At 39.8% G+C, this 22,758-nt stretch overlaps 1 protein-coding gene across 4 annotated transcripts in view; it reads right to left on the reverse strand.

Annotated features, from left to right (window-relative positions):
* The window catches only part of LOC124138901 (anoctamin-10-like), a 36,918-nt gene extending 14,460 nt beyond the window's left edge, over positions 1 to 22,458 (reverse strand). For 2 of the 4 annotated variants that reach the window (XR_006861708.2, XM_046505793.2), the window contains exons 1-9: positions 18,405 to 18,495; positions 14,393 to 14,633; positions 13,133 to 13,165; positions 10,315 to 10,450; positions 10,051 to 10,188; positions 9,264 to 9,386; positions 7,937 to 8,509; positions 6,069 to 6,124; positions 4,842 to 4,916 (exon numbers count right to left, since the gene is read on the reverse strand). Coding sequence is in view for 3 of the 4 variants with exons in the window: in XM_046505793.2 (XP_046361749.2) it covers positions 4,842 to 4,916; positions 6,069 to 6,124; positions 7,937 to 8,509; positions 9,264 to 9,386; positions 10,051 to 10,188; positions 10,315 to 10,450; positions 13,133 to 13,165; positions 14,393 to 14,599 (1,341 nt within the window). In the remaining variant the exon portion in view is untranslated. Of the gene's footprint in view, positions 1 to 4,841; positions 4,917 to 6,068; positions 6,125 to 7,936; positions 8,510 to 9,263; positions 9,387 to 10,050; positions 10,189 to 10,314; positions 10,451 to 13,132; positions 13,166 to 14,392; positions 14,634 to 18,404; positions 18,496 to 22,384 lie in introns of those variants that run through there. The other 2 variants (XM_046505794.2, XM_046505795.2) reach the window with 2 other exon arrangements.
* Positions 22,459 to 22,758: the final 300 nt, after the last annotated feature.

The raw sequence follows: 22,758 nt of genomic DNA on the forward strand, positions 1-22,758 counted from the left end.
CCATGGTTGTTGTGAGGTTATCATGGATGTCTCCCATGGTTGTTGTGAGGTTATCATGGATGTCTCCCGTGGTTGTTGTGAGGTTATCATGGAGGTCTCCCATGGTTGTTGTAAGGTTATCATGGAGGTCTCCCATGGTTGTTGTGAGGTTATCATGGATGTCTCCCGTGGTTGTTGTGAGGTTATCATGGAGGTCTCCCGTGGTTGTTGTAAGGTTATCATGGAGGTCTCCCATGGTTGTTGTAAGGTTATCATGGAGGTCTCCCATGGTTGTTGTGAGGTTATCATGGAGGTCTCCCGTGGTTGTTGTGAGGTTATCATGGAGGTCTCCCGTGGTTGTTGTGAGGTTATCATGGATGTCTCCCATGGTTGTTGTGAGGTTATCATGGATGTCTCCCGTGGTTGTTGTGAGGTTATCATGAAGGTCTCCCGTGGTTGTTGTGAGGTTATCATGGAGGTCTCCCGTGGTTGTTGTAAGGTTATCATGGAGGTCTCCCATGGTTGTTGTAAGGTTATCATGGAGGTCTCCCATGGTTGTTGTGAGGTTATCATGGATGTCTCCCGTGGTTGTTGTGAGGTTATCATGGAGGTCTCCCGTGGTTGTTGTAAGGTTATCATGGAGGTCTCCCATGGTTGTTGTAAGGTTATCATGGAGGTCTCCCATGGTTGTTGTGAGGTTATCATGGAGGTCTCCCGTGGTTGTTGTGAGGTTATCATGGAGGTCTCCCGTGGTTGTTGTGAGGTTATCATGGATGTCTCCCATGGTTGTTGTGAGGTTATCATGGATGTCTCCCGTGGTTGTTGTGAGGTTATCATGAAGGTCTCCCGTGGTTGTTGTGAGGTTATCATGGAGGTCTCCCGTGGTTGTTGTAAGGTTATCATGCAGGTCTCTCGTGAAAACAATAGGCACCAGTCCTAACAAAGCTGCTAAGTTTCATGAAGAGACCATGAATAAACACTCCCATCATTTGAACTTGTTACCAGGGAATCATTGAATCATAAATTCCTTACATGAAACAGGTACCATTTCATCACTTGGTTGACTTGTATACAATTTTTTAAGAAAAAACATAAAATTGTTAATCAGACATAATCTTGACACAAACCCTTCACTGATTAAGCTCAACTTAGTAAAGTCAATCACTGGATTGCCTGGTTCAGACATAATTTGTTACATCCTGCTGTCATATGCATTGAATAGAGCTGAGTGGCTGATATCATGTTTGTTTGTTTGTTGTTTAACGCTGCAGTCTGCAATATTCCAGCTATAAGCTGGCAGTCTGTAAATAATCAAGTCTGGACCAGACCAGATGTTATTAGCATCAATCCACACAATTGGGACATGATGACATGCATCAACCATGTCAGTGAGCTTGACCAACTGATCCTGTTAGCCCTCTCTCACTACAAGCATGGGTTGCTAAAAATATATTCTAACCCGGATCTTCACGGGGCTCAAGTCATTATGTACACCTGAAACTCAATGAGTGATCTTGACCTTCAACGTTATCCTATCATAACTATGCTAGAATATTTTTAGTTGCAAACATAGCCGGTGTCATAAATAAGAAGTTTTCATACCACACTGACAACACTATCGCAATGCACCTACTTACAGTCATTTCATGACTGAATGCCCTTCAGAATGAACTTGACATTTGACACAACCATGAGATATGACAGGTTTTTGTTTAGTTACTTAGAGTTTTTCTAATTTGAAAATGTTTTGATTTTTCATGAATTAATCCAACCCCACCCTGGAGATCATGTATACCAAGTTTTGTTAAATTCCAATGATAAATACTCATAAATAAGTCATCCTTAAACAAGTTCTTTTTTTACCTCAAGTTCCTACAGAGTTACCTTGACTTTCAGTGTGTTGTTGAATCATGTTAGATAAATGCCCCACGGGTGTATACGATGTACAACATGTCTCTAACATCCGTCAAAAGAACATTGTTGATAAAAGCTATTCCAGCATCAGCATAACTCACATTTGAACAAACACATTAATAAGCCCCCCAACCTAGAAACATAATCAGGGCACGGTAAGATGTATTTATGAAATGAATTTCATATTGTGTATTTTGACTGGAGTATAAACGCATTGAACCGTGCATGATAAAATTGTGTTACACACGATATTAACTTGCATGGTTTCAATCAACCGGAGAAAGCTAGGCTGTCAATTTAGAATTCTATCAACATACAACAATCAACCGTGGGCAGGCAAATCAGTGGTGGATAGCATAAATAAAAACTCACAACACTATAAAGGTAAAACATAGGGCTGGGATGGGTAACTTAGGTACTCGGGTCAGGTGGGTACTGAGTAGGACCCTGGTACCCACAGGACTACCCGGACCCATGGTAAGTCATGTGATCAATCTTTTAATGGCAAAAATTATCTAGAACTCTATGGTTACACTAGATCTATAAGTGACAAATGTTTACATTTCTTTCTGACTATGCACACATTCCTTCTAACTTAATATGCTTGCATAAAGATAAAATTTCAGTCAACTTCAGTGTATGCATGACCAGATCGGTTTATACGTGTATCTAAATACATTTTGACATGAGTCAGTCAAACGTTTCCCAATCGGACATTTTGTACCTATCTCTTGAGACCTACAGTTCGTACCTGAGTAGTATATCTGGACTCATCCCAGCCCTAGTACAAGACACACAATCAGCTAACAGAGCCTGATCTACCGATCCCCATTTTGTCCGACACCTTAGGGCAAGCTTCCGGTAGACTTGGGATATTTTGATGCTTTATTTATTTGTATAAGTTTTTAAGATGTTTATCAATCTCGTAGTTAACTGCTCTTATTACACAGAACAATATCTATCATTACAAAGTCTTGACTCACACTGGAACATGGCTCCAGGCCGAAGAGGATAGTCCCCTTTAAGTGCAGACATGCAATCTCAACATGATCCTTTCATGGGTTTTCTTCAATTAACCACCTACACTACATGTTGTTTTGATTAATCAGTACAGTAACTATCACAATATATCATGTTTTTAAGTAGGTAGAATTGTGTCTCTGATTGCTCTATGAAAGGAGACCAAACACTATGGAAACATTGGCAAAGAACATCCAATGTCTCAAGGTACTAACAAGTCATGTTCTTCCAAATATACGACCAGGACCCACAGTGTCAACTAATCAAATGCAAGAACATTAACGGTGAAGTGGTTTTACAAATAGGGAACTCTCCCTACCATACTGACAAGTCGTTCTGAATGAAACAAATGTCAAGTCATTTCACATGTGTAACCTGGATGTTTGACAAAACATATGATAGTAATGAGAGACCATACACCGATAAAGTCCCTGCAGTTACTTGTCCCTACTGATTGAAAGATGCTTAGGCTTCTGAAAATTAAGGGGGCATGGGTGGCCCTGTCGCCTAAGGCGCTGCGATTCGCTGTGCAGAGTTGCGTCGCTTGGGCATGCCAGAAACCTTTGACTGTGGGTTCAAATCCCGGTTCGCCCCCATTATGTTTCTAGATCAGCACCATACCTGTGCTCGTGGGTTTCACCGTAGTGGTAAACGTCTGAGACCTGCATCACTTCGGGCTTTCCTCCTACATTAATCTGACATGCCGCGATAATACCGCGATAATACCGCGATAATCTGACATGCCGCGATAATAACTTTAATACTGTTAAAAGCGGCGTTAAACCCAATTCACTCACTCACTCTGAGAATTAAACCAAGTTTCCTGAGGTTTGAGCCATGTCAAATAATGTGACCTTAACCTAGGACCTGTAGTGACTGATGTAGAGGTCATCCTACAGTAGATGCAATCACAAACTGTTTTCCTCCAATTCGCTACCTTTCTCCATTAAGATTTGACAAACCCTCCATAAGAAGTCATGCCAACTTTGACTGCCCAATCAAAATGAGATCTGTATGAGTTTTTTAACCAAGCTGATGTCAGATTTCTAAAACATTATCTGGCTCCACTACATTCCTGATCTTGTCAATGCAGTCCATTGACAGTCCCCGATTCAGACATTTTGGTCCGCACAAAAGAAAACCCACAAAAACAAATGTTCCCTCATCAGGGCACCCTTTTGGGTGTATATGCCACTGCACAAATGACAGGGTGCCAATTGATTTATTATTCTCAATTAGGAACTTCCTGTTAACAGTTGAGATACAGAAATCAGATGCGATGCTCCAAACGCTTCACTTGTAAGTCGAAAGTATATTGCTGCTGCAATGCTGATAGTCTCATTACATGTTCACCTTATTTGACTTCCTGGGGGGTTGGACAGATCTTCATTGATCGAGGTAGAATAGGTCTTCAGCAACCCAAGTTTGCCATAAGAGGCGACTATGCTTGTCGAAAGTGGAGACTAACAGTATCGGAGAGGCTTGCTGTCTTGGTTGATGCATGTCATTGTATCCCAATTGCGTGGATCGATGCTCATGATGTCAATCACTGGATTGTCTGGTGGTCCAGACTTGATTATTTACAGACCACCGTCATATAACTGGAATATTACTGACCAGGGGGTTAAACAAACAAACAAATAATTGATCGAGGTATCAAATAGAGTAAAAAACTGCTGGATTTATGCGATCAAAAACAATCATACATATCAAGTTTAGTTTAATTCCATAAATTCATAAATACTCAAGATATAGCATGCATTTAAACGCTGAATTCACTCTGAGTGACCTTGACCTTCAACAACATTCATTCAAAATGCCCCAGGGGATATAGGAGGTATCTGAGGTATGAAGTCCAATTTGGGAAAACATACCGGTATTAAGCGCCCCCTTTACAGGCAAAAAATATATAACATACTTATACTTACACTGTGGAGAACATTTCTGTCTTGCATGTAGAAGGCCACATAGAACAGCGAAATGAAGCAGTTCACAAAGTCAAACTGAAGCATAGAGTTATCACACAGTAACACATTGTGTCTGTACCAGCATACTGTGCTTATACCATCACAGACACATCACACTAGACTTGTGCAAGTCTCTAAGGCAATAATTATTAGTTGAAATCATACTTTCTATATCATGTAAATAATAAGAATAAGTTGTCCCTATAAGAAACTGGCGTCCCTAGATGTGCCGTCCGCTTATCTAGACTTGCCTATTGGGAGGACAGAATTACTACACATCCAGTGCAGCCTTGGAGTAAGGCTAATATCCCACATCATATAGCAGCAGTGTCTATAGCACCACAGACGTCTCACATATCAACAGATTGTGTCTGTTGTACTATTGGTATTTGGGTCAAGAAACGTTCTACAATAACCTCAGGAGTTTAAAGCATTTTTTCATGTACTTTCACTTTTCACCAACACAACCATAGACTTTCATGAGTGATGACTGAATGGGGCCTAGAAGTTGGAGCAGGAACATTTTAAGCCGAAAACAAGAAAAACCTGATAAGTAGATACTGACAGTTTCCTTGTTTTTGCTTTTATCATGATTTGAACCGGACTTTTAGAATCATGGAAGCAGAAAAACATATAAGTAGATCATTTACTAAGTCCTCTGATACAATTCATCATTCAGCGAGAAAGGAAACCGGTATACAAACACACCATTGTTGAATGATAACTCATAGCAACTGATCAGCCTATCAGCCTATCACTACACGTACCTTACTGACACTGGTGAATAACTGATTAATAAGACAGGGTCTTGGTAAAAGGAGTAGTAGTATAGGTAATGGTGATTCTGTCGCAACCCCACTACTAAAGGTGAACCAGAAAAACAATTTCAAATTTGATGGCCACCGTTTATATTTTACCAAATTGATTTATTTTTCTGAAGAATAGATCATTGAACTTGCTTTAAAACATGTACAGTTACCACGTATCTAATACTTGATTTGTCATTTCACTTCGTTGCAGTGTATTAATGTGCTCTTAGAAGTATAGTATCTGATATTCTGATATTCTCAGTATATATTAAATATAAATTAACTGGCAATGACAATGACTGACAGGCTGGACTTGAAGTGACCTGCCAATGCCCAGAAACAATTCCTTGTTTTCAGCCTTAGTCTCTGTGTTACTCACCAGAACTAGTTTGATTGTAAAATGGTTGTCATAGGAAGACTGGAGTCTGTGGTTTTCTGTAATCAAACAATTCATTTGATGTGTTATGCACCAGAATCCTTCAATGTGGTACTACAATATTCCACACAAGAGTGAGTGAGTGAGTGAGTGAGTGAGTGAGTGAGTGAGTGAGTGAGTGAGTGAGTTGGGTTTAACGCCGCTTTTAACAGTATTCCAGTTATATTGCGGTGTGTCAGCTTAATGTGGGAGGAAAGCCTGAAGTGATACAGGTCTCAGACGTTTACCACTTCGGTGAAACCCACAAACACGGCTATGGTGAAACCTAGCAACATAATCTGGGCGAAACGGGATTGCCAGTACTAGTAGAGTGTTCCATCATCACCTTTGATACAAGGGCCCCCCTGGGTCATCAATGAACCGAAACAGAGGACATGTAATTGTGGGTGACAAACACACTGTTCATCTCATCTCATTACATGAGTGGAATTAATATCCTTATAACCAAGCCACACGATGATGAGATAAATACTGTATTTGAAAACCATCATTGAACATGATCAATCTCATTAAAATCAGATCTAACTTCTTGTTATTGCTAAACAAAGACCTGAGGACATCCCATTACGGGTCACGTCAGAACAACCTTTCATCTGACCATCTGAGATTGTGAACATGATATATAGGTTATTGTTCAAGCTGACTCCTTCTCAAACGGGGGTGTGCTGGAACCAAAACTAGAATCACTTCAGGAATAAACCACTTCCATCAGGGTTGGACTGGGGGCAATGTATGATACCAGCTCTATCAGAAGTGATGAGATCTGTTCATTGTCACTGGGGATTGATCTCACTTATAGATTTGATTATCACCATGGCAATTATATAATAAAATGTGTTCAGCTTTGTTCTGATGACATTACTTTTGGTTGGAACCAGATTGACACTTAACATCTTAGCAGTCTGTGCAGAGTTCAAAAGTTTGATGTAGCCATGGCTTACAAGCACAAATGTGACAATTGTAAAGTGTGTGATCTTACAAGTCACTTGTTTCACATAGAAAACACAAACTCTCACTGGAGGTTTTCTAGAGCAACTGACAACCTCACTGAATAAAAAACAAGGTAGTTCAAAACATTTGTGATAGAAAATTATGATATTATTAAAGTACAATGAAGAATGCAGAGGATCATATCAAAAGCCAAAAATAGTGCTCATCCAGTAACAATTTCATTAAAACCAGACCTTAGTTCATGCTACCGCAAAACAAAGATCTGAGGACCTCCTATTACAGGTCACCTTTTGTAAACTTTGACTAACCAATGAAATGATTGACATAAAGTTGACATTAGCCTATCAGAAAGCAGCTTTCTCAAGCTAGAGGGCACTAGTTTCAAACTTGTATTGAAAATATTTTGACAAATTTCACGATTCAATATCTTAAAACTGAACAAAAGAACATTCTGGAATGTCTATCTAACAGATGCCCGGTTGTATGACAGAACTTCCCATGGGCAATGCAAAGTCTCTTCTGTTCAGATGTTTATCCCATTACAGGAATGGTTAGACAGTGATTGTTTCAGTGTTGCATGATTAGAAAACACATTCAGACTGCCATTTTCCTGATCTGGTAAGCGACGCTCTGATTGGTCGGATGAGGAGTCATTCTGACGTGACCTGTAAAGGGATGTCCTCAGATCTTAATTTAGTGGTAGCTTAAGTATAATACTGAACAATCATGGAAACAGTTCTAATGGCATTTGGGTGGCAGAAGATACCTTCCATTGTCTCTCATATCAATAATATGCTGGGTATTGTATAAAATGTGCTTTTGATATGAACACAGGATAGAACATATGTCCTTGACCTTACCCCAATCGTTCAGTTTTTTGGCAACCATCCTGTAGATGCCATTGAGTATGCCGATCATGACAGCATACACAGCTGTAGGGGCATACAAGAGGATGTAGTTGACCCAATGTTTGTCCCCGGCGTAGACACTGTCCGCCCAATCCTGCATCCAGAAATAGGCCAGCATGACAAAGAACGCTGCCACCAGACACACAAATATCACCGGCACTGTAATCATATAGAACCTCATCTGACGCTTCCATTTGGGGAAAGACGGCTCTGGCTTCTGGGTTACTGGGTTCCGGCCGAGAGAGCCATGATAATTTGCTCTGGGCTCTTCAAATTTGGACGACACAGAATCCATGCTCCCCCACTGATATGTGAGTTCGGAGCAGTAGCGCTTCCAGGCTTCCAGGAATATGGTGGACCAGATGAGGTTGAACACAGCGAATATCGTCTCCCTGTACATACTCCGCCATGAAGTTACAAAATACACCACCCCGATGAGCGCCGGTGGTATCAAAGAAATGGTGTACAGACCCAGAAATGCAAAGTAAATGCCAATCTTCTCACCAAAATATCTTTGTATACGATCTGCAAAAGAAAATTTAATAGGTTTGCAAATCAATATTTAATTAGAAACAGCATTAACTGATAATATTTCCAAAGAAAGTTTTGACATTTTCTATTGTTGGGAAATGGGACTTTATTGAAGGTTGTCAAGTCAAAAAAATTGAACTGGTACTTAGATTCATCGGTGCTCAAGTATAACTATTAAATGCTATTAATAAGGTACTTAGATGCTGATCTACTGTGGTGTCTCCATGTCATATCAATGGCAGTGGGCTTTCTAGTTTTTAAGGATTGGCTCATAAACCCTTGTACCATAGACCTGCTTTTCAGCTCCTGCGGTGAAATGTGTGATCTCGTTCTTGTTGTCGCCATCATGATACAACTAACCATTGCTAAAAGTGACATAAACTTCAACTTGCTCCATTTCTTACGGAAATAATTACAACTCAATGTTCCCCAAACCATCACTTTCTCTCATGTCAAACAAATCTTTACTCATTATTCCCTAAACTATCAATATCAGTGACTGGGAGTTGGGTGTTACGCTGCGATATCACAGCAATATCACAGCAATATCACAGCAGGGAACATGGCACATGGGCAATCAAACTAGTGCCTTCAGTGTGATGAGCGAACACATTATAACCCAGCAACCCCACCACCACTTTCTCATTTCAAGCAAATGATAACGATGTGATGAATCCATAACATTTTCTGTTCTCTACAGACAACATGTAAGCTCTTCTAAAGACAACAACTGTATTTGTCTACTAACGTATTGGTTGCCTGCTGAAAACTTTGCGGACACCACACCAGTCGCTTGCTAGTGTCTTCAAACCTTCCTCATCGTGCAGAGGAAACAACTGCAGCACAATCTGTCGACTCTGGTACTTCTTGACTGGAAAGTAAGATCATGCCATGATTTTCATGCTAGACACACAGGTGTACATTTCCATCAAGGCTGAATACCTCTGTTATTCCCTATGAGCTATGTAGGCTCTCTATTTTCATTACCGTATTCGACGTAATAAGCGCCCAGGGCGCTCTCAAAATTAGAAATAGGGGGCTCTTATTAGAATATTATTTTAGTGAAAAAAAACAGAGTTGAAAGATAAATTTTGTGGTTTATGCTGAAATGTTTATATATGACAGATATATTTTTCCAGAATTTAAATGCCCATAATTAAGGGTGCATATAAAACACGAGTGTGTATTATATGCGAAAAAAAAGTCTTTTGTACATTGACCAATCGGAAGGGGTGCTAATTGGGATTGTTCACTAGCCAATATATTAGCAAATATCGCTGTGGGCGCTTATAAAGAGCGGGGCGCTTATTACATCGAATACAGTATTCACTACATATATTATATATCATCGACATAATTTTGAAATCTAGGATGTATATTTTTGTTATTCCCTACATACATTGATAGAATTAGAGATCATGGATGCATATTTCTGTTATATGGGTTCGCTTTATACACGGCGATATACAGTACATACATATACATATAACTTTCATAAAACAAATGTAGGCAGTATAGTTCTGCTATATCCCTACTTATGCTCTTCCCAGGGTAGAGTCTGTGCTGCTCATATCCTGGGATGTGCGCATCCATCTCCCCTGCCCGGATACCCTCCAGTTCCTTCAGGATAATCTTCTGCTTCTCGGCCATTGAGAAAAATGTACCAACATCTCCTGCAACAAGAGAATATCAAGTTTCACATTCTTTTTCTTTAGATGTAACATTTATCAAAATGAAATTGAATTTTCTGACATCATGTTTGCTTCTTTCCTAATTAGATATACAAAAACATGCCATACCTGAACCACGAAAGTTGTCGAAGTCTGCAACAGAAAACTCGTGGAGAAATCCATCTGTGTGTGGCTTTTTCATTGCCATCACTTCTGCCGACATCAGCAGTCGTTCATTACTGGCACCAATGTACAAGATGGTCTCCTGCAAATTAGGGGGGATAACTGTAGAACACAGGGAGGTAACTCTAATGGACAAAATCCAAAAATGCTGTTGGTATTGAGTTCCCACATACAAAGATGATAAGAAGGGAGGGATACAACTCTGAGTGACAGGATGCACCCTCACGGGGAACATAACTCCAAGAAATGAGTGCGGGTAAATGAAATGACATTTATTTGTCTACACAGAATGTTTGGGTCATTGTGTGGAAACCAAGCCCAACACAGCAGCATGGCACATAATTGCTTAATACTGAAATAGGAAACAATTCAAAGAAAAAGGTCATACTTGTCTAGAGCTAACTATTCATGTACCACCTATCTGTCAGAATTCAGAAGGAAAATGTTGAAAGGTTTCAATTGTGACCAGTAGAAAATCATCATATGCATACATGGTTCAATCATTTGATTAATAAAGTGAAAAACACAAAACAAGTGTTACTTTCACAAATCATTCCAATTTTGGAAAACAGTTAAGAAAACTCCACTTACTTTAGTCACATGCTTATTATCCATCTCATCCAAATGCACAACCATATTTACTGATACAAATGGAACATGGTGCTACAGTGATGGAGCTTCACAGTCTCCATACTCTGAGGTTAAACATTCCTCTGAACATCCAAACACATCCAAACATCTTATTCAAATCAGATATTCTACCTCTCCACCAATATCAGACAAACCCTTCATGTGAGGTCATATCAGTTGAGCTTTCTGACCAACCAATCAGTATGGAGGCTTATAAATTATTAGGACGAGCGAGTGCAACAATCATAGTAGTATGCATATTTGATTTCTCTATCTCAAAAATGAACATAAATGGGCAGTTCCGAATGGGGAAAAAACTTTTGTATTTTGTACACCCTGTCTTTTCTGCGTGCTACACCGGAAAGGGTTTATCATCAAGGGAACATTTGTGTTCTTTGTGGGTCTTCTTTCGATAAAGTTAGATTTTTTTCAATCAAGCTGATGAAGCTAAATTCTTTAGATAGGTGTCATCTGCTTAGATCAAAAATACATGCAACCTCCTTAATTTGGTTGGCTGGTATAGGTTAGTTCAGGATTCAGTGGCCTCCTATGGAGGATTTGACAGATGTTGAGGGAGAGAAGTATCGAATCAGTCAAAGTTCTGATCTGATCTGATCTCGTGTCAGAAGGCATATCCACACAACATGCAATTAATATAATACACTTATGATTCCAGGCAGGATCAATTTAATAATGCAATATACATGATATAACAATAATTAAAGATGGGGTAGGGGAACCAAACCAATTCCATCATGACCAATATAGAAGTACTGGTCAAAGTGAAGGATAAAGACAGTCCTGGCTCCACCTCTGGGTCACGTAGAGAGACAAAAGGATGAGAGTATCCAATCTCCTCAGACGTATCTAAAACCTTCCACCAGTACAAACTATTCACACATAATTCTACCGATGAATGAAGGGTGTGAACATATTCATGCAGATGATAATGATTATAATAGCATTGTAATGGGCACTGATGGTAGATTTAATAATGGTCAAAGCGGTTTATTATAACAATCAAAAATAGAAAAAGGTGAACTTGAATTGAAAAGAAGCACTTGCAATAGTTTTGTCTTTTTCCCCATCTACGATGTCTTGATCATGTTGATACCATGAAATGTGCATCTTAAGCAACATTACCATTAGTCTACAGAAATCGCTCCTCAATATTAGTGTTTTACTAAGTTTTACTTTGGTGAAAATATTGTTATGGGACCATAGCCTTTTGCACCTATGATTTTGCACCAAATTAGTAATTCGGACTCAATTCTGATCACAAAAAAATGGAAACATCAGTTTTCATGGTTAAAAACTTTTGAGGAGAGTGTGTGTTATTTGGAAAATGTTGAGACTACACAAGAGAAAGAGAAAATCTTTGTAGAAAAAAAACCTGGCTCTCATAACATAGCAGAACTTGGCGCCCCAGAATGTCCACTCATAAGTACTGCCCAGTCCATCAACCTCGGAAGCTGATTATATGAAACTAACAATCTGGCATACCAGAAGCTCATCCTGGTTGATCAGGCCAGGTGAGCTAAAGTAGGATAAAATTTCAGTGGGGAAATATATTCAAATAACCAACACTCTGATTATTATAACATGGGGCTTACTGTATTGTCTCACATATAAGCTGACACAGGATAAATCAAAAGGTCACACAATGCAACAAATATGTGGCTGGATACCAAAACATTTGGAAGGAAAAATTTTCAGAAGCAAAAATGCTGGTTTTTTTGACAATTTGATGATTTACGACTTTTTGCTTTTCAGTTTTTTGTATTAACTTTTTTGTCGAGAGTTGTTTTACAAGAAATAAACAAGACCCAACATTTGTCATTTTTCAATTTTTGGGGAAAATCAGAAAATTAATCGGTCTGGCTTCATTTTGTTTCAAAACTGTTTTTCATTTAGTGTGTTCACTGAGAATTATTGACTAATTCCCAAACACTGGCCTACATCTGAGACAGTACAGTGATATATCATGCCATGCTCCATGGGTACGTCATCCAGTATCGTCACAATCCAATGGTGTACTACGGGTGTACTGCAGGGTGTACTGCAGGGTGTACTGCAACCTTGCAAGGGGGAACAGTAAGTGGGGGCACCCGATCACATGTTACAATAACCTTACCCGGTCCGCTTCTGTGGATGCATCTCCGCTCTCCTGGAAGTCACAATCATGGCATAGAGTGAGTGAGTCTGGTTTAAAGCCGTTTTAAACAGTATTTCAGCTATATCACGGCATGTCGGCTTGTTGTCAGAGAACACTCTGGTAAAATGTACAAGAACGGGTATGGTTCTGACTATCATAGAAATATAATCGGGGCAAAACTATTAATTCAGATTCGAACCCACGATCATAGATTCATGCCTGCTCTACCTTAGATGTTTGGACCACTCATTCCCCGAGCTGACAGAAGTGACTACTTATTGCTGTAAGATAGTAAGCACCTGCACATCAAACATGTGCAATATGTATCTTTTATCCTCACCAATCAAACTGACCAGCACAATATAATGCCATATCAGGCTAACAAAAATAATAGTCTTGGTTCTCAGGCACCGCTTGCATCATCATAAAGCCATATTTTCATTTTCATTTCCATTTTCATTTTTTTTTTTAAATTTAAATATTCCACATCCCAAACATACAACCCTGGCAGTAAAATGTTGCAATACTTAAGAACACGATTTCACTATTGTAAATTTGGTTACATACTAGCTTGAACCATTTGCAATAGAAGCATGAAAACTATGTTGTAAGTTCTGCGGTTTCTCTTGCAACTTCTAGGTGGGACTAGTGATCTGTGGCTCTGAACTTGATGGGACACTTAGCTACATCAGTTGATGGTTTGCCTGCTCCAGATCTAAACATGTCGGAACTGTTGTTTCTGAACCTAGGGGTCTGAACCATCATATCTAAATCACTGTGCGCAAACCATTGTCTGAACCACTGTGTCAGAACCAAAGTGGCTGAACCATTCTCAGAACCGCTGTCAGAACCACCAATGTGTCTGAACCACTGTCTAAACTACTGCATCTGAACCACTGTGTCAGAACCATCATATCTGAACCACTGTCTGATCCATGGTGTCAGAATCATTGTGGCTACTGGCCACTCAAACACTGTGTGACCTGTTACTTGTACACCATTGTACCATTGGCGCCATTGCACTCATGCGATAGTGCAATATCTCATGGTACAAATGTCCAGTTCAATCTTCCAAAAAGACACATTAACTTATGGCCTCTCCATATCATGTTTTCACAACCAAGTGACTTCTTCAAAAACTGGAATTTGGTATGCAAGCAAACTCATCCTCTGAACAGCCTGTCCCTGCTTGTACATGTTAAATAGGCTTCTGTGTAACCCCCTGGAATACACTCATACCTTATTATGCTGCATGACCATCATCCTCAGCTGAAGGTCGGCGCCACCTTCAGACTTTGGCGCCTGTACCCGAGCCATGAGCCATTCAATGGATGCCTGCTTGGCCTCGGCAGTAAACTCAATCACAACCAGGGCCTCAAATGTGTCATCAGCGCTCTTTACTCCAGAACGGAGGACGTCCTCAACATATGCACTTCCTGTCTCCATGGTGGGAGGACTGGCAATGCTGGTCTTGTTATGTCTGAAACACAACGATGGAGGGAGTGAGTCAGTGAGTGTAACACCACAGTCAGTAATATTAGTTTTACATGAAACATATTTCATTCTCTTGAAAAGAATAGGGCACAAATTATCAGAACGCCCTCTCCCCTATATGTCCATGTATTAACAATTAATACATTAAATGAGAGAAAGAAAAGAAGAGAAATAAACAAATGTATGTACATTATCATTGCTTACTCAGCCCTCTTTGGTTTTTTTATATATGTTCGTACATTCCTAAAAATGTTTTCATTGATAGGATTAGGTAAAGCTACATTGCCGACCAGCAATACTTAAAAAAGACACCATTTTAATCATCACAAGATATAAATGTAATGAGATTGCTAAAGTGGTCCCGCTGAATTATAGCCTGGAGACTTTGTCTGTCACAAAGCTGATGCTAACTGAGATAACGGAAATGCTAGACTGAATGTAGGTTATTACTGAATGTAGGTTATTTAAGATTTGACTTCAATATTTTTTGCATTCATGGAGGTATTAACATACAAGAGTCTTCAGAGGATGACAAATCCTCCTGGCCCCAACAAGTTCGAAAGGGCAAATCACCTGAAGTCCAACTTGACGAGAAAATTTCTAAATTGTCTGAGTAGTTTTTGAGCTATAAAGACAATACTATGGAATTGGGATTCAGAACTTTGTATTTCTATGTCAGTCAAATTTGTTGCCATGGAAACAGATATATATAATTCTAAAAATCCCTAAATAGCAAAAGGCAAACTTGTTGCCATTAAAACAGGAAAAATTAATTTTTGTTAAAATTCCTAAATAGCAAAATGCACCACTTCAGCCCTTGGTTAATACATGTACCAAGTCTGGATGTAAATTCTCTCACAGTTTTCAAGTTGTGCTACAGAAATGACACCTACCCCCACCGTTTTGAGACTAAGTCCAAATTGTTTCAATAGAAATCAAGAATTAAAAATAAAAAAATTGAAAATAACAAAATAGCAAAAGGCACCACTTCAGCATGTGACTGATACATCTTTCAAGTTTTGATCAAATATACTGAATGGTTTTCGAATTCTGCCCCGGAAATGAAGCCCATCTCCAATGGAGTCTATGTACGGAAGCCTTTTAGGGCCATTTGCTTTTTTATTTTTTTTTATACTTGAAATTTCGAGATACTAAGTTGAAATTTCGAGATACTAAGTTGAAATTTCAAGATATAGAAGTTGAAATTTCAAGATCATAAGTTGAAATTTCAAGATACTATCTTGAAATTTCAAGATAGTATCGAAAAAAATAAAACAAAACAAATGGCCCTGCAAGATTTCCCTAGTCTATGCCCAACTTCTTTCCATAAAAATTTTAAAAAATAAAAATTCGGAAATTCCCAAAATATCAAAAGGCACCCCTTCAGTATGTGACTGATAGATTTGCCAAGTTTTGATCAAATACACTGAATGGTTTTCGAGTTCTGCCCCGGCAAAGGAAATGATTACGAACGAACAGACGGACGGACAGACAGACTGGCTGATCGCTATATCCCCCATTATATGCTGGGGGGGGAAAAAAAAATGGTGTGCATAATGTGTAAATCTCTTAAGTGGAATTTTGCAAAGTGTGCAGACCATTTTTTTACATATATATCTCCATAAATGTAAAAACATTTTGAAGTCAATTTTTATAAATAAATATGTCAACATTAATAACTTCACAGACTGCCTACTTATTCATTAAGACATAAAAAAAAGAGATAAGAATATGATTTTTCTTTGTTAACCAATCAAACAAAAAGTTCATCAGCTGGTAACCAGAGTATCAAATATCCTGAATAGTCGTCATACAGCTGCCATAACAACACAACAAGAAACATTAGCTTCTTCAGGCCAGCTTTTATCTTGCAGACCTGACGATTTACAAAATCCTCGAGAATTGTTTCCTGTTATTTTGCATTGTTGTTATGTGCATGAGTTCACCTAACCTTACTTGAATTACAATTAAACTAGAGAGAGAACTAGTGCCTACAGTTGACAGGATTAGCCCAGCATAGTATTGGCAGGCCTACTTCAAACCCATGGGGGTGGTTGGGTAGCCTAGTGGTTAAAGCGTTCGCTAGTCACGCCGAAGACCCGGGTTCGATTCCCGACATGGGTACAATGTGTGAAGCCCATTTCTGGTGTGCCCCGCTGTGATATTGCTGGAATATTGCTAAAAGCGGCGTAAAACCAAACTCACTCACTCATTTAAACCCATGGAGTGAGTGAGTGAGTGAGTTGGGTTTAACACCGCTTTCAACAGTATTCCAGTTACATCCTGGTGTGTCAGCTAAATGAGGGAGGAAAGCCTGAAGAGATGCAGACCCCCGGAGCAGGGTAGGGTGACAGACCTAGAAATGTAATTTGGGTGAACCAGGATTTCAACCCACAATCATAGATTTCTGGCGTTTCTACACAGAGAATTGTCTCGCCAACACCTGTGCCCCCTACTGGTCAGCAGTTCTGTAACAACTTTCATCTAACGAGCTTTATGATTAAAACAGATAACTAAGTGTCATAATGAATAACCACATTGAAAACAAAATTGACATTATAATGTGCTCCAGCATTTTCAATATTGCAAACATATATAACACAAGAACACAGCTGCTATTACGTACAGACACATATCAGGGAATACAGATGTGACAATACTAGGGAGGATGAACAGACACATGAAAAGGCACCAAAGATTCTCCTGAAAATCACTCCATTATGGTTCATTGCTGTGTTAAGATCAGAGCAGCCGCCATAGAAGGTCAAGTTAGTTGGAACCTAAGTTAACTTGACTGCCCAATCTAAATGAAGGCTGCATGGGTTCTTGAGCCAATCAGCTGTCTTTCTGAAAAAATTTGGTTTCAGTTTTTAACCACCCCAATTCACAATATTGCTTCAATAATATTCCCTTTCGGGTGTGCACGACACAGTGCTCAACAAGGTTTTCCCTTTCGGGTGTGCACGACACAGTGCTCAATGAGGTTTTCCCTTTCGGGTGTACACGACACAGTGCTCAATGAGGTTTTCCCTTTCGGGTGTACACGACACAGTGCTCAATGAGGTTTTCCCTTTCGGGTGTACATGACACAGTGCTTAACCAGGTTTTCCCTTTCGGGTGTGCACGACACAATGCTCAATGAGGTTTTCCCTTTCGGGTGTACACGACACAGTGCTTAACCAGGTTTTCCCTTTCGGGTGTGCATGACACAGTGCTCAACGAGGTTTTCCCTTTCGGACGTGCACGACACAGTGCTCATTGAGGTTTTCCCTTTCGGGTGTACACGACACAGTGCTTAACCAGGTTTTCCCTTTCGGGTGTACATGACACAGTGCTTAACCAGGTTTTCCCTTTCGGGTGTACACGACACAGTGCTTAACCAGGTTTTTCCTTTCGGGTGTACACGACACAGTGCTTAACCAGGTTTTCCCTTTCGGGTGTACATGACACAATGAGTTACAAGAGGATGTTTGAAATCTCCACAACAATATAATGATGCCGCTATACTTTCAACTTTCAGAACTTGCCATTTAAGTTTGTTTACAAAATACAGAAATCAAATATGTTTGTCTGAATATCTCGATCAAGAACATAGAGAATTTATAAGTCCTAAACACTAATTGGCTGATCAGAAAGTTCACCTGATGAGACCTCTTATAGAGGTGTCCTCAGATCTTCCTGCAGAGAGGTATCCTATCAGAGTAACAGATCAGCTTTTAATGAAACTGGCTGACACAAAGGCAGGAAAATGTCATACCTGGCATCCTTGATCTCCCAGTGTTATTTCACTAGCCATTCTATACCCGGACACATGTACCACCACAGCTGTGGTTTGTGTCGGATTTGAAACAGGAAAAGCTAAAATGAGCTGTCCTATCAAAATATACCAATGAAAGGAGGAATTTTGTATGAATGTATGTATGATAAACGAGATAAAGATGGTCATGCCACTTCCTCAGGAGGCCTGTGGTAAACAGGTCCAGGATGTATAACAGTCTATATTTTTTAACAGGGAGTCCATATACGTTTTATATACTCCCTCAGTTAAGGAAGTTGATTACATCTATTTATGTACTCACAGTGCTGCCAATACAAATTATAACAGCAGCTGGGGTATCATTACCATGGCCAGCAGCACAAAGTCATGTGTGGGTCAGCGGCTTGTAATTAACGCTAGAGAATGGTCAGTTGGCCACTGAAGCTTAACATAGTGGATGAGGTGTGGGATTCGGCAGGCTGACCATCTATGTAACGTAACATGATACATGGCAATCTGACAGTGAGGGTTAAAGATAGTACGCATTCTGTGAGTCGAGACTTGACCCTCGGACAGGGGCGAGGCAGGCTGGCCCTCTTGAGCCTCCGAGAGTCTAACTGCATGCATATGATGTAGCAGTATACTATCAGAGAATAAGAGTAAAAGCTTTGGACCCACAGACGGACTTGTGTTCTCAATACCAGAAGTATCTGGTGGAGCACCAACGTCTACCTGGGATACATACTATAATGGAGATATGATGCATAGAGTTTATCACGCAGGTGTGTTTGGGGACAGCAAATATCCTGTTTTAGGAATAAACATTGAACATAGCAAGCCTTAGCAAGCTTAATGTGTTTATTCCTAATATAGGATATGTACACACAAGTGTGATAACCTCTTTATCATATGTCATTCATAAATTCTGTCGTCGAAAAACCTGTCATCATCTCTCACAAATATTGCAAGTTTTCCTGGAATGTGCAGAATAATATATCTTACGTCAGAAGGTCAGTGATGTGACCGTCGCAATGGGACATATTGTTTCTAATTGCCTTTTGCAGCAATGCATCGGTCCGCTCGCTGGAGTAACTACCCTTTACCAAAGGGAAGCTACTCTAACTCTAGCGTCACAGTTGTTTTGATTCTGCCTGACTTGTCATAACGTTATGAAGTGCAATCAGATGGACACACAGCAACAAATAGAAACAAGCTAACAATTCTGACATATTTTGGCCAAATCCAGCCGTTTTAAATTGTTTCAAAATCAATATCTATAAAGATACAAAAATGTGTAAATGCCACAGCTATGTCCCACTGATTTGCAGTATCTTTGACTATCCTTTGATAATGATGACAATTATCCCAGTAGTTTCTCCAGATTCCCGATGGTTAATTCTGACTCCATCACTGATTGGTGACACCATGTTTGTTTGTAAACACTGAAAATAGTCCCTATCTGACCTTTCATATTTGCATCTATACCTGTAGATGACTCCAACAAGTACCGTTTTTGTCCATTGGCTTTAACAAACCAACCCAAACCGGGTTTCAACCGCAAAAGAAACATCACCCCAAGTAACATTGCATGAAAAGTTGTCATTTAAATGTCTGGAGTCTGGACCTGACAATCCAGTGATTGACATCGTGAGCATCGATCCACGCATTTGGGATACAATGACATGCATCAACCAAGTCAGTGAGTCTGACCACCTTACACCTAAGTCAAACCCCTAAGTCAAACCAACCAAAGTCAGACCTAAGTCAAACCAACCAAAGTCAGACCTAAGTCAAACCAACCAAAGTCAGACGTAAGTCAAACCAACCAAAGTCAGACCTAAGTCAAACCCCTAAGTCAAACCAATCCAAAGTTAAACCTGTGTAATACCTACTCGGACATGACATAGCTGGTTTTCTGTTGTGATCAATACATAGTAGTGTAACATTGCATTCACTGCAAGCATCTAAAGTGAAGCATTAAAGTCTCTGTGTCTGAGATACAGGTCACCTTGACCAATCCATCTCATTAGTAATAAATATATTAACATGAATTAGGAAGTTTTTGCTAACATCTGCTGCAAATTTGGGGCCGAAGATTGGTCTCTGAGCAGGTCTAGATACATTCATAAAATTCATACAGATTAATGAAAGATCACTTATCTAAATATCTTGATAAATAAAACATGGCAGCAGCCATACGTTCTTCCTGATGACTAGGCACAGAAAAGCCATTCTGAGACATTGATCTAAACCAAGCAGTGATTAGCGTTTGTTTCAGTTTCTTGTTGTTACATTGTGTATACAAATATTTGCATATTTATCATACATTTGATAGTTAGCATAAGAGTTGCTTGTTTGTTGCTTAATGCTGCACTAGGCAATATTCCAGCTATACGATGGAGGTCTGTAAATAATCCGAGTCTGTACCAGACAAGCCAGTGATTTAAACAACAAGCATCAAATATGGTGGTGTGCACTACTATTGAGACCAGAAATTCCAGCCAAATTCTCCAAGGGTGGAAACTGGACTTTTACAGTCAGTTAACTCCCTTGCCTCGGGAAGATGCATACTTGTAGTGCCTATATTCATGGAGTTTAATCACTGTCTGCTTTGTTTTTGTTTTTATTTTTTGTTTAACAACGCACTTGGGAATATTCCAGCTATATGACAGCTGCCTGTAAATAATTGAGTCTGGACCAGACAATCCAGTGACTGAAAGCATGACCACAACACACATCATTCAGGGTATAGTGACACACATCATTCAGGGTATCGTGACACACATCATTCAGGGTATAGTGACACACATCATTCAGGGTATCGTGACACACATCATTCAGGGTATAGTGACACACTATCAGCCACCAAGTCCAATCTAGTTAACTCTTACAAGCATAGATCACTTACATCGAGCCTGGTTACTGGGAATACATTCTACCTGGATCTCCACAGGGCAATCAATCAACAATTAAACAACCTCATACTTGAATCATAATTAAGACTGTACCTGTAGGAAGACAACAGCAACAAGTCTAGACACTGACTGAGGATTGATTGTGTGGTGTTGCAAAATCAATCGACAAATATAATATTCAGGGCTTATCAAGTTACCTTATTCAAGTACAAACCTATGTGCCCATGTACGGACCTTCAGGTCTGTGGTGTTCTAGAACAGGTTGTTTTGTTGGGCCAAAGACCTACTTATAGTTGCTGATATACACATTGGAAATGTAGTCTGAGTTTCATGAAAAGAATTACTTATCATAATAGGTGACAGTTTCAATGAGTATTAATAACAGTAATAGCTGTGTTTCTTTCATGACAAGAAATAGTTTTGCATCTGAACAAACATCATAAACTTGGATAGGGCCGGACAAATGAGGGCACATACTATCAAGATTCGGGGTGTGGGGGTGAATGTGGGGTGGGGGAACGGTGTGGTTGGGATTGTGCTGGGGGTGCGTACCGCCCCTATCCCTCCCCTTTTTCACACACCATACCTACAACTGTATAGTAAATGGAAGACATAAATTAATCACTTAGATATGTGTAAATAACTCGACTAAATAGAGGCAACGATAAGAGCTTGACCATGTTTGAAATAGTCCCATCGTACACAATACTTTCCGCCTGGACAGCGGAACCCCGGGATAGACAGGAACCTGCCAGTGCGTTACCTGTTTTGCATTTTAAGCATGTTCACACTGTATAATTACTTCCAGTGTTTACACACGTGGGGATGTTGAAAAATGGGCGTGGTCGCAATAGCTGAACGTACAACTTTGAAAGTTTGGTGATGAGTGCGGGGGAGTGGGTTCAGCGTTCATCCTGCGGAAACACTATCTCCAACCATCCACGTATGCAGTGAGTTTTGACTGCAACGACACACATAAACTCACGTTCGGGACGTTACACCTGTCCACCAAGCTATAGTACTGCAAATAATTGCTAGTGACAACAAACCCAACCATCAACATACCAAAGATTCCACAACCATCAACACCTTCCCTTCTTGTCCATTACCCGATATCATCTCAGAGTTGCTTCCCTTTACTCTAGTAACTTTGTCTTTATTTATCGTCTATTTGGCAGATTTACTTCAGTATGTATGGAAATGTGCATTTTTATTTGACCCATATTAACTGTAACCAATTACTTCGTGCTTCTCGTGCAAGTGGCTTGGGCTACCTGACCCAGTGATCGAACTGTCAACACACGCACAATGTCGCGAACTATGGCATAATCCATCAAACTGTGTGTTCTATGTTTTCTACACCCGCCGCTGACATGCGATGAAAATGCGCCAAAGGATCCAAGAACAGTTGCAATGCAATATTACTTTAATCTAATGTA

The sequence above is a fragment of the Haliotis rufescens genome, unplaced genomic scaffold (genome assembly GCF_023055435.1).
Source record: "Haliotis rufescens isolate VD_foot unplaced genomic scaffold, xgHalRufe1.0.p SCAF_19, whole genome shotgun sequence".
Classification (NCBI taxonomy): Eukaryota; Metazoa; Mollusca; class Gastropoda; order Lepetellida; family Haliotidae; genus Haliotis; species Haliotis rufescens.